This window comes from Salmo trutta, chromosome 15 (assembly GCF_901001165.1).
Source record: "Salmo trutta chromosome 15, fSalTru1.1, whole genome shotgun sequence".
NCBI classification, from domain to species: Eukaryota; Metazoa; Chordata; class Actinopteri; order Salmoniformes; family Salmonidae; genus Salmo; species Salmo trutta.
Window position 1 is genome coordinate 36,606,360 of NC_042971.1, and position 12,218 is coordinate 36,618,577.

General features: G+C 41.5%; 2 protein-coding genes and 1 long non-coding RNA gene across 10 annotated transcripts in view; 1 reads left to right on the forward strand and 2 right to left on the reverse strand.

Moving 5' to 3' along the window:
* Window positions 1-5,007, reverse strand: part of LOC115148905 (ubiquitin carboxyl-terminal hydrolase 25) — a 45,717-nt gene extending 40,710 nt beyond the window's left edge. For 2 of the 6 annotated variants that reach the window (XM_029691206.1, XM_029691204.1), the window contains exons 1-2: window positions 4,784-5,007; window positions 286-363 (exon numbers count right to left, since the gene is read on the reverse strand). In XM_029691206.1, coding sequence (XP_029547066.1) covers window positions 286-363; window positions 4,784-4,825 — 120 coding nt within the window. In that variant the 5' untranslated portion in view covers window positions 4,826-5,007. The remainder of the gene's footprint in view (window positions 1-285; window positions 364-4,783) is intronic. The other 4 variants (XM_029691205.1, XM_029691203.1, XM_029691208.1 and 1 more) reach the window with 2 other exon arrangements.
* LOC115148908 (uncharacterized) lies at window positions 1,573-2,518 on the forward strand. Of its 2 annotated transcripts, none has more exons than XR_003866763.1 (2): window positions 1,573-1,779; window positions 1,882-2,518. It is a non-coding gene; the product is annotated as an uncharacterized LOC115148908 (long non-coding RNA). The 2 variants fall into 2 exon arrangements; XR_003866764.1 differs by having other exon boundaries at window positions 1,573-1,717.
* A 242-nt stretch (window positions 5,008-5,249) lies between the features above and the next one.
* LOC115148907 (arsenite methyltransferase) lies at window positions 5,250-9,256 on the reverse strand. Of its 2 annotated transcripts, XM_029691209.1 has the most exons (11): window positions 9,184-9,256; window positions 8,882-8,941; window positions 8,633-8,763; window positions 8,249-8,399; window positions 8,000-8,136; window positions 7,632-7,701; window positions 7,019-7,100; window positions 6,691-6,822; window positions 6,310-6,452; window positions 6,056-6,178; window positions 5,250-5,627 (listed from the first exon to the last, which is right to left on the reverse strand). In XM_029691209.1, the coding sequence occupies exons 2-11, from the start codon at window positions 8,912-8,914 to the stop codon at window positions 5,511-5,513; spliced, it is 1,119 nt and encodes a 372-aa protein (XP_029547069.1). In that variant the 5' UTR covers window positions 8,915-8,941; window positions 9,184-9,256; the 3' UTR covers window positions 5,250-5,510. The 2 variants fall into 2 exon arrangements, with proteins under 2 accessions (XP_029547069.1, XP_029547070.1); XM_029691210.1 differs by lacking the exon at window positions 8,882-8,941 and having other exon boundaries at window positions 9,184-9,248.
* Between the last annotated feature and the right edge of the window lie 2,962 nt (window positions 9,257-12,218).

A 12,218-nucleotide genomic window follows, 5' to 3' on the forward strand; every position in this document is an offset into this window, starting at 1 on the left:
CCTTTCAGCACCATAGTTCTTGACTTGATTTCTCTCGTGAATTATTTCACTTCTCTCTAAGAAACAGCACGTTCGGCTCACAAAAAAATAAAAATGGAATTCAAGTAGTTAGTTGTTTAGTAAATGGAAGAGAAAAAAAACACATTTCAGTTAAATCGTTAAGCACTACAGACTAAATACAACAGCTTGATCAACACATTCAGACATTGTAAATTGAGAAATCTAACAAGATCTCTCAGTTTGACATCACTGCATCCGCACCGCAGGGCCTTGTGTGTGTGTTACCTGCAGGGCCTGCTGGAGCAGCTGGACGTCTGTGGTGCCTGTGACCTCCCTCAGCTGGTTCAGTAGAGTCTGCTGGTGCTGTCAGGAGCGAGAGATGCACACGTCATCAGAGAAACAGGCAGTCAGAGATGTTGGGGGGAACAGAGGCAGAGAGATTCATAGAAAGCGAGAAGAGGACATAACAGGACAGGACACGCATCACTCTCCATCACTTCAATAACTGCACTGCACATCAGCAGGAGCACATAATGTCTGAGTGAATCATAAGTGAACCAAGCTCGCTAGGCTGCAGAGGGTGTTGCATTGCAAGTAGACTACAATGTTTTACCGAATCCATGCATGCCTTATCTGGACCCCTGACCGTTTCTCTAAACACCAGACAGTTAGGCTTTAGCTAGTGGAGAGGATGAGACTGCACTGTGCACTCATGGTTGCCCTGCTGTAACTGTTGCATGTCAACCCCAGCTGGGATGCAAGGGCTTACCACCACACAATGGCTGTGTCCACTAAACAATGAGCCAGTGCATTACACACACTGGCCGAGTGCACTCCAACGCTCCAAACAATGATGGAGAACACTTACTGTCAGGGCCTGAGGCTCAGGCCACTATTCTAGGTCCTAGGATCGTAGCCATAGAGGCTTGTACAGTAAGTAGGCCCTACACTGTTAAAAGTGGCGGTCGTGCTGCAAAGATGTCATCATGGACGGCCCATGTTTGAGTAAAAATTATATATGGGTGCGTAGTGTGTACTAGTTCTCCACTTGGGTCCACTGTGCAGCAGCTCCTTAGCAACTAGCTCCAGATATTTCACAGAGGGTTAAAAGTTAGAGTTTCACTCTGGTCCTGCCTGGGGCACCTGTGTTTCACAGGGCCACAAGAGAGAGAGATAGGGAAAATACAGTTCACACCTCTGTTAGAGTAACTGAACATAAACAACGCACCAACCAAGTCCTCCGTCTCAGTCTCTCTCTCTCTCTGGCCCAGCTCCCATGCAGGCTAGGCAGTAAATACTACTAGGCAGTGCTCTTAGGACAGTGAGTCAAACCCAGAGACAGCTGCTAGGCCAAGTTCTCTCTGAGCCAAACAAACACACCCCATACTGGAATTCAAAAGAACCTCACTTTTATTGGGTGTCTCTTAATTCCAATCATAAACGAGGTAGTTTGGATACTGGATGCTGATTGGCTAAAACAGCATTTAGCCGTGTGTATGTGACACCGTATACCGTGACTATGACGTTTCGTCTTTTCAGCTTGATATCATTGCGCCTTTTTACCTTGATAGAATGGCTACATTAACAATAGCTTGACATGCCGGTGTAGAAAATGTGTGTTTAATTGAACTTGATAGAATCCGAAACGAACATTGTGAAATAAACAAAGTGGCATTTACCTGCATCACTGACTGGTGTGCAGAAAAATGGATACATTGTGAGTTTGGGAAGACATCAAACGTAGCGGAACCTCATTCTACAGGATTTTTATGGTTCACTGTAAGCTAGCTAGCTAAATCATTCTAATGTATCCTGGCAATATAACCGGTACCTATGTAGACCTAACTATTAGCTAACGTTATGTTGTCTTATACGTTTCAGGTACACAAAAGAGCCGATGGGAGTGAACATCCTCGCAACAATGTTTCCAAAGATCTTCAAAACAGCTGGCAGGTCGCAGATTTACACAAACCACTGCCTCCGAACCACCAAGATCCAGAAACTGTCGGATGCCGGAGTAGAGGCACGAGAAATAATGTATGTCATTGGACACAGATTCTAAACCTCGCTTCAAAGTTACTGGATGCCAAATCTGGAAGCGAGAAAGCGGTGGAGCACGACACAGCAGCATCTTCCCCAGCTAAAAGAACGGCATCAATTTCTAACGGAGCCAACAAACAATAACATGGGACAATTTATTTAATTCGTGCACATTAAAATGGAAACATTCAGATCAACATTAATAAATAATTGGCGAGTGTTAGTCACTCTAGAAGTGGCGCTAATGCTCGGTATTTGCATACATTTAATGTACGCTTGCTAGCTAGCCTGTGGTTATGTTACATAGCAACAATAATTTTGTCCGTACTACTTTTTCAGGCAAAGTGCATTTATTATGAATTTAGATGTGTAGTTCCTTGCATTACTGTGTTGGCAACCGGTTTATTAAAGCAATAAGGCACCTCGGGGGTTAGTGGTATATGGCCTATATACCACGGCTAAGGGCTGTATCCAGGCACTCCGTCTTGCGTTGTGAATAACAAACCACTGTCTTGTAGAAAGTGCATTTCAGTTTGGTCACGTTAGCTTCCGTCCCTCTCCTCGCCCCTACCTGGGCTTGAGTGAACCCCGCTAACTAGCTAGCCATTTCACATCGGTTACACAGGCAGAACGTGACAGTGGATGAAAAGTCAGGCCCCCTTTTATATGTTATTTAATTAGGCAAGTCAGTAAAGAACAAATACTTATTATTTTCAATGATGGCCTAGGAACAGTGGGTTAACTACCTTGTTCAGGGGCATAACGACAGATTTTTACCTTGTCAGCTTGGGGATTCGATCTTGCAACCTTTCGGTTACTGGCACGACGCTCTAACCACTAGGCTACCAGCTTCAAGTTGCCTGGAAGCTGATCCACACACACCTCGACTCATCCGCATGTGGCAAGTCTAGAGCGTCTGTCTGTCGCACAAAGTCTCTCCTTACCATGAGGTCAGTGAATGGCACTAGTACAGCGAGCCTTACAGGAATGAGCATTCCTAAGTGTTACGAGACCAATGAGTTTACAAAAAGCACAAGAAAGAGACTTGACATCCACCATCTCCAATTGTTCTGAAATAATTTCTGTAGTTAGAAACAGATCAGATAAGCATTACTGAAACATTTTGTCAAAATATAATTTGCTCTCTGAGAAATGAAGCTAATTGATTAGGTACTATTGTTACTGAAGATTATATCAATGCAATACATTTAAATAATTGACCATTTGTTTGCAATCAATTTGCTTAATTTCTCTGTGATAACATTTTATTTCAACAAAATAATGTTTCAGGAACGCAAATCTTATCCCATATCCAATGTGAGTGAATTTAAGCCTACATGCAACCAGGCATGAAGGAAATATACTTGTGTTTTGAATGCTAACTGTGTGTCACTACCTAGGTGTATTGCAACTTCACAGGGCAGCAATATAAAATAGCCTTATATAGTCCAATAACATGATGATGATAAACCTCCTGCTGTTCTGAACTAAGTCAATAGAGAGTAGAGTCTAAACATGTTGCCAAATCATGTCACCATCAACACTGATCAAAGGATGTGGTGCTGGATGGTAATCTGAGGGATGGTAACACCCTCAGACAAATCCCATGACAGTGTAATACTGCTGGTAGCTAGCTACCTACCTTACCTAAAAAGAGTTGAATTACGTAACCAGCTGCTATGGTGTGAGGTCTATGCTGTCAGCAGCCAGCTCACTAGTACTAGGCAAGATCATTTGCTTCATATAGTTAATGTTGGTTAACAACCTATTGCTCATTCTGCTCTCTAATAATTAACTAAAATGAATAAGTAATGTTGTTGCACCTCCTCTTCCAAAACCAAATAACAAATAAGAGTTAAGGTGCAATGTGACCAATGTTTTTCCATCTTACAATCAAAAATGCATATCTGCATAGTTGTACTAGATAAATGTTTATCAAATATATGTTCTCTAACGTAACCTGTCATAACTAACCAACCCACACCAAGCAAGCTTGCAGTAATGTAGTTGCATTCACTCATCGTTGTCACTCCTGGCTGCCTGGCAGTCACTGCACGTAAACAAACATATCCCAACAGTCATTTCAGTAACGTTAGCAAACCAGATCAAGCACACAGCCTGGATCAAGTGTCTTGCTTGCATGGTGAAAGCAATATTGACTTGCTAGTATAACCCCTCAACAATCAATAACTGTAAATTACTTCTAACGCGTCTGACTCCTTAGCCAGCTAACAATATAGCTACATTTGACCGTAGCTGCTAGCATCTGACGACAGATGATCACAGGGCAAAGATTGTCTGAACTTGAGACAGCTAACATTTGGCCACCCAGTAACGACCAGCTTGTAATGCTGAATTGACGACATCAGCTAGTTACCCAGCTAGCTAGCTGTTGCCCTCATAGGCGTGTCACTGTTGGTAAACTTATGTTAGCGGGGCTAGCTGTAACGTTAGCAAGATAACGCGCTAGCTAACTTGCTGACAATGTAGCTAGGTCTAGATACCTAATTAGCTACTGTAGTTGGATACCAATCTGCCCTCATGATTTCTTTAACAAGGCAATGGGATTATTTAACGATGCATGTTGTTTGTAAATACTTTCAGGGACTGTACAATCGATTGAGAAAATATCCAAGGATCTGACGCCACACTTGGGAACAAACGACAAGCTAACTTTCTCTGGCAGTTTTGCTAGCTAGCAACCAGGCGGAGAAGGAAAACATTGCCACTACGATGTACCAACCTTCTGAGAATGCTGTTGGAGGACATTCTGCTCCACGGTCATGGCCGGTTGAGAATGAAACGAAAATAATTGCAACAAAGGTAAAAAATACCTAGTTATATCCAAGTGAAATAAAATAACAGTTAATATGTCCCCCAGTTAACCAACACGATAGCGGGCGCCATGGGAAATGCAGGCATGGAGGAAAAATAAATGCAGCTGGTAAGCGATCGCTTTTCTGTTTTTGATTAGTACTGCCTTGTTGGACTGCATTTACGTCACTGATCTAGTTTTAGAATTACGTAATGAACAACTTTCAGTTCTGTATTCTTGCATACTTTCCCTTTCCATTTCTTCCAATACGAAACCAATCATTTAAAACCAACGGTTTGGATTTTGTTTAATAACATGTCAGCTTCACTATTAAAGGTTTGAACATATTTGTGTCTTGTGTGATTACCAATGACTGTGAATAAGGGTAATAATGTGTGGTATATAATAACTTTATTTTTCCCAGAGAGAGAAAGACAGCCTTGATACAATGTGTGTATTTTCTAGATTACACTTTAATGCCTTAAATGTGTGGCGTAAGGTTAGGGACCAACTCAGTCCATTTCTAATAGCAATGTATTAATAATTAAACAGAGCCCACATTAAATATATTTGCAAATCACAAAAAAAATGTAGTTAACAAAATCATGTAACATGTTTATTATATTAATTTTCATGAAGAAAATAGTATCTCCCTTCAGTTGGTAGTGTCATACTTTTCCACTGGTTCTCCAGTGTTCCCAATCTTGGTGGAGGGCTTTGAATGAAGTTTGAGGTTATCAGCAAGTAGGAATGGGTTATTAAGGTGGCAGCTCTGAAAAGCACATCACAAAGGAGAGGAGAGAGAGGAGAGAGAAAGAGAATTAGCTACTGGTGCTTGCAGACTACTGCATATAGCCATCTATTCGGCAGTAGGGCTTTTGAGACACTGAGTGGGCTGAGCTGTGTGGTAAGCCTCCTCCTCCTGCTCAGAGTGATGCTGTGACCTGAGTGGGATGAAGGTGCTGAAAAGTGCTGTACTTCTACATAACAGAGAACATGTAGCCCTGCCAGATACATGACCATAGGATCAACTTATGAGGATTTATTAATTACAATGATAAGAATGTCTGACTAGAATTTCTCTTTCTTTCTCTTTATGTAATGTAGCACATATTGTTATGATCTATATGTATGGTGGAAAAATATACAAATGCATGATGGTTTCTGGATAGCCCAGAGGAAATATACTAGAGGGTTTACCTGAGGGGTACATTTAGGGCTTGGTGCAGGTTTGTCTGAGCTTTGGATGGAGAAGTCAGAGGAGAATCGGGAATGCTGAAGCACGGCTGCCATTTCTGCATCCACGGTTACCTCTATGTCTGTCTGTAGGGATCAAGCAGAAACACAAAACACAGCTCTTCAGAGGCAAAATGCAGGTCCAGAAAGGGAGAAGAGGAATACTTGCCAGCTTTTTAATAGGGGAATAAGTTTGGTGACAAATTACTTGGACACACCTCAAAACAATGATACATGTCAAACTTGAGTAGGTCAGGATGGTCAGGGACCGTTCCTTTGTAAGCCACAACTGCGTCGCTCTGCTTTCTATTTTTGGGCAACTTGAAGAGGCGGTAAGTTGCAGAGGTGTGTGTGATGCCACCTGTGGGGAACAAGAAAACAAAGAAACAGATGTTTTGATCTGATAGTTGCTAAAGGAAATGGTTGAAATTAAACATTATATTCCTTTGTTCTCACCCAATCATGTTTCAGAATAATGCTCAAGAGAGATGGTAACAGAGAATGGAACAGTTGCACCTTGCTAGACATCGAAGTCTACCTTCATCTCGTTGTCCTATTCATGAGATCATTGAGAGGCAGACATTAATGTGCCATCTTACTTGCTTTCTTCTGTAGCTCACTATTGTGGACTATGATGTGGCTTGCAGTGAGAAGGTATGGAGTACTAAAGCCCACCTCGTGCACTAGAGAGATCAGGTCTCGCCAGTAGAGGGCACCACTCAAGCCTTCACCTGTCACAACACACAGAAAACATGACATTAGATTAAACAATTCCCAACCAACTCAAACCCCCCTCCACGTTGATATTTTAATGTATCTAGAACAGTGTGTTATTGGGTCTCGCATTTGCTCAACATCATTATTCCTGTCAGATAGCATACATTCAACTTTTAACTCTGTCAGCTGTCACAAATCAAGCATTCTTACCCCACAGAACTGGGTCTTGTTTCAAATGTTCCGGAACAGCCTTGCTGGAATATATGTCACTAAAGTAAAGTTCCCCACCCTCCTGTAAATACATAGGATTTGACATGAATTAAACATTTTCCAATCTATAAAATGTATCAGAATTCTGACAAGAAGGCTCAAGAGACAATCAAAATACTATATTATTGTATGAAGATCATATGATATATTATGAGGGAATAGTTTTATTTTGGTCATTTATTTTGGTGCTAATCTTTACAAAAATAAATGTTTTACAATATTGTAGGTGAAGGCAAATCAAACCATATCCTCATAAGCAAAAGTTCATTGTTTCTCCAGCAGATGGCAATAGAGTATCAGCAGATGGCAATAGAGTATCTGATTTCACACTGCGTGTTGCATAACGATAGGTTCACATACCGAGAAAGATAAATGAGGAAAAGCAAATGATTCATGAAAATGATGCCACTTTGTAAATCAAGTAGCTTTGAAAATCACATTGTCTTGTTTCCAATTTTCAGCATTGCTACTTAGTCAATATTTTATATATTTATGTGAGGCATGCAGCATGCTGCTGAGGTATTGGCTGACCACCAGAGAGTGTGAAGGTTACCTTGAGCACTCTGAAAGCCTCCCTGAGAACCAGCTTCTTGTCAGGACACAGACACATGGCACAGTTTGACCTACAGACAGACAGACAGGCAGGAAGACGGCAGAGACATCAGTTAGTCAGGATATCTGGGAACGGATCAGGTCACCAATCAGGGAACAAATTGATAAATCAATCTGTGAGCCAGTCAGTGAATAAATGGTAAATAGATAAGGCATTTTCCCTTAACAGACTATTAGCTCAAAGGAGATGGAGAGGAGGGATTGTCATTGGAAATGTGTTGTGTGGGATTTTCTTCAGTAAGACACTCGAATAGATCCCCAGCAGAAAGCAAGCCTAAGGGTGTTGAAGGAAGGAACAGCTTTACTCACACCAGAACATCCAGCGAACCACTCTGTATTCCCGTCTCATTCAGTTTCTCTATGTAACCCTGCACAAATATGGTGTTGGGCTTCTCGTAGCCATACTTCTCCTGGTGGTACTGGACATATTTGCGTGATGCCAGGATCTGGGTAAAGGATACATAGTATGAAAATCACTTGTGATCCACAGTTTTATTTGTGATAAGATATTAGATAGGGAATTCCCACAAAATATATTGTGTGGCACTGTAAGCCTACCAGTTCAGCTGTCATGTCAATGCCGATGACATGACCGCTCTGGCCCACTAGTTTACTGAGAATGAAGCAGTCTCTGCCAGAGCCACTGCCCAGATCCAGCACCTTACAGCCCTGTAGCTTCTCAGGAACAACCAGCCCACAACCAGAGTATCTGCAGAACAGCACAGTAGCACCCATGATAGTAGAGACTGATGCATTGAAGGTGCATTGTTACTGAGAGTGACCAATGCTGGTGCAATGCAAATATAGTATTGATGCTTTTCACATAGACAAACAGTGAATTAGATGTTATTGATTTTGCCTGTTATCAATTACAACATGTTTATTATTAGGAACACAACAATATAACAATATGGGGTTATAAACCAGAGAGACTTAGCATACTTTTTGCAGACCGAGGGGTGGACTAGTCGAAGTGCATCAAAAGTGCTCTGGGGTATTGGGGTGGATGGTGACATGCATGATGCACTGGTCTTTAGACTACCATGTATCTCCAGGCGAGAGCCATAGTATCGCTACAGTGAGGAGGATTATAGTAGTTCAAATAAATATGATTCAGACATTTAACATCAGATACAGTGGCAAAAATCTGTTAAATTACAGCACAGTATGCTAGTGAGGGAAAATATATACCTGAACAAGTTCATGGTATTCCAAGGTTTCCATGTTTTAGGCTGATTATAGCTGGTTTCACTTAAATTGTTGCCAAAGAAACAAACACTTTTTTGTTCAAAACACAAAAATGATAGGCTGCACACACGGAAACATTCACATACCAGAAGACAGTCTGGCGGATTTGCTATTACTGTGTAACAGAGATACTACTAGTGTAAGGTGTAAGCACACCTTGAATTTATTGTAATCCCTGCATATTTTAATTGACATCATTATTTTTTCATACAATTTTTTAGACTGACCGAAATGACAGAGCTTACCTGGCTAGAAAGATCGCTTCACAGTTGACGTTCCCTTTCCCCTCTCTGCATTTATTGAGATCTGAGAGCAAGGTGAGTATTGATTTTATGACAACTGATTGGACTAGTTAAAGCCAGCTGGGTTTGGAAAAAGGGCATCCAGCAGAGGCCAATGTCCTGTAAAATCCATCCAAACTTGATAGTACCAGATTTTGACGATTTGTTGAGGCCAAGTTCACTTACCCCCACTTCATGCAACAAACTACAATTGTTTTTCAGTTGTATTCATGTTTTTCATGAATGTATTCATTAATGTGTTCTTTATGTTTTTACCTGTCAATTGTCCAGGCACTTTCTTTGTACTGTACTGAACATTGTTTTTTGAGTCATGTATAGCAAATGTTTTCTTCTATCCCCTCATGTCCCACACAGAGTTTGTGTCGTCTCTGACTGCACATCTTTCACAGTTCAAAGCATAACAACATAAATATGCAAGCTATGTGATTTGGAAATCCCCTCTGAATGCCAGATGCAGTAAGTAATGTTGAGCCTCTGTCCCTCCCCTCAACCCTTGGAACTGCAGGTCAGAAACCAGTCAACAACAGAGTTAAATGTTGCATGTTTCCCCTAAATGGCCCTTGGACTCCACTGGCACAAAGTTTACATCTCAATCTGGTCTCAGCAAGACCAGCTGACACTGAACTGCCCTTTCTCATTCGACTGGGGTTTTTGAGAAATGTTTACTTGGAAAGTTCATGGCCACAGTGTCATCATGTGTTGGAACTACACAGACAATCACAATCAAACTGTTTCCTTAAAAAATGTGCTTTGAGAATGGAAAATTGGGTTAAATTGGTGAAATCAATTTTAATCATTGTTGATTATTTTTAATTGTTTGATTTGGATAATGGGGACATAGTCAGAATTGAGAACTGTGCAGTTTCAGTTCTAGCCAATGTGGACCTTTACTGCTCAGTGTGAAATTTGGCCTAGGTAATTGCGGATAACCCAACAAATCTTTAGGCATTTTGTAGGAATATACTCACCTCGAAGAGCATAAATATTAGTAAAAGGTTTTGTTTAAGGAGAGTGGGGGAAAGGATTATGTGTGAGTACCTTCCTGGGAGGAAGACATTAACAGACAGGAGATTGACACCACTAGCTCTCCCCAGCCAGTTTGTAAAACATTTACCCTTGTGCTTGTCTGACATTGCAGATGTCAGCCATGCTCTTTCATTGTCAGCCAAGATCCCTCAAATGGACAGGCAGGCAGGCTGCTGCACTGAAGCTCTGACTGCAGAGAGACACTATTAGGGATCATTAATATTTCACTCACTCTGTTTACATGTATTCACTTGACCATCTATATGCAGGCTATAAAAAATTCGTTATTTTTTTACCTTGTCAATAATTTAGGGCACACACACATTTAAACCAAACATATATATTTTTTCGAGATTACTGATCAATTAAATTTGTGTACTTATGTATTGTATATCGTTTTTTTTGTGGTTTGGTTTTCATATAAGACCTTGGGCATCCAACCTCACCTGCACACCGTTTTATATATATATATTTTTTATCTGTATTTTTGTCTTTCACTTGTTTTCTTTGGTGCAAAAGATATATATATATATATAAAAAGAATAAATGTGAACCCTGTGTGTCTTTGAGACTGGTTTCCTTGACACAGTAAACAGTGTCTTAGTAAACAGAGCAGTTATCCATTAGCTCTAATAGACCATCATATTTTCAGTCCATTCTATATTAACCTATTGAATTGTAACTATCACAGGAACCACGGAAATCATCTTAAAACACCATTCCACACATCAAGATAATTACTAATTTATGACATGTAATAATTACCAAAACATTTATGTTCAAATCAAATCAAATGTATTTATATAGCCCTTCGTACATCAGCTGATATCTCAAAGTGCTGTACAGAAACCCAGCCTAAAACCCCAAACAGCAAGCAATGCATGTGAAAGAAGCACGGTGGCTAGGAAAAACTCCCTAGGAAAAACTCCCTAGAAAGGCCAAAAACCTAGGAAGAAACCTAGAGAGGAACCAGGCTATGAGGGGTGGCCAGTCCTCTTCTGGCTGTGCCGGGTGGATATTATAACAGAACATGGTCAAGATGTTAAAATGTTCATAAATTACCAGCATGGTCTAATAATAATAATCATAGTAGTTGTCGAGGGTGCAACAAGCACGTCCGGTGAACAGGTCAGGGTTCCATAGCCGCAGGCAGAACAGTTGAAACTGGAGCAGCAGCACGGCCAGGTGGACTGGGGACAGCAAGGAGTCATCATGCCAGGTAGTCCTGAGGCATGGTCCTAGGGCTCAGGTCCTCCGAGAGAAAGAAAGAAAGAAAGAGAGAAAGAGAGAATTAGAGAGAGCATATTTAAATAATTCACACAGGACACCGGATAAGACAAGAGAAATACTCCAGATGTAACAGACTGACCCTAGCCCCCCGACACATAAACTACTGCAGCATAAATACTGGAGGCTGAGACAGGAGGGATCAGAAGACACTGTGGCCCCATCCGATGATACCCCCGGACAGGGCCAAACAGGCAGGATATAACCCCACCCACTTTGCCAAAGCACAGCCCCCACACCACTAGGGGGATGTCTCCAACCACCAACTTACCGTCCTAAGACAAGGCCAAGTATAGCCCACAAAGATCTCCGCCACGGCACAACCCAAGGGGGGGGGGGGCGCCAACCCAGACAGGAAGACCACGTCAGTGACTCAACCCACTCAAGTGACGCACCCCTCCCATGGACGGCATGGAAGAACACCAGTAAGCCAGTGACTCAGCCCCTGTAATAGGGTTAGAGGCAGAGAATCCCAGTGGAGAGAGGGGTTCACCCACAGAGAGGTCTGGTGTCACAGTTGTCGTCGGGAAAGGAGGACCAAAACGCAGCAGGAATGTGGATGCTCATCTTGATATTTATTGAAACCAAAAACAACACCAAAATAATAAACACGGAAAAAACACACGAACAATTAAACAGTCTTGTAAGGCTCACACACGCAAAAC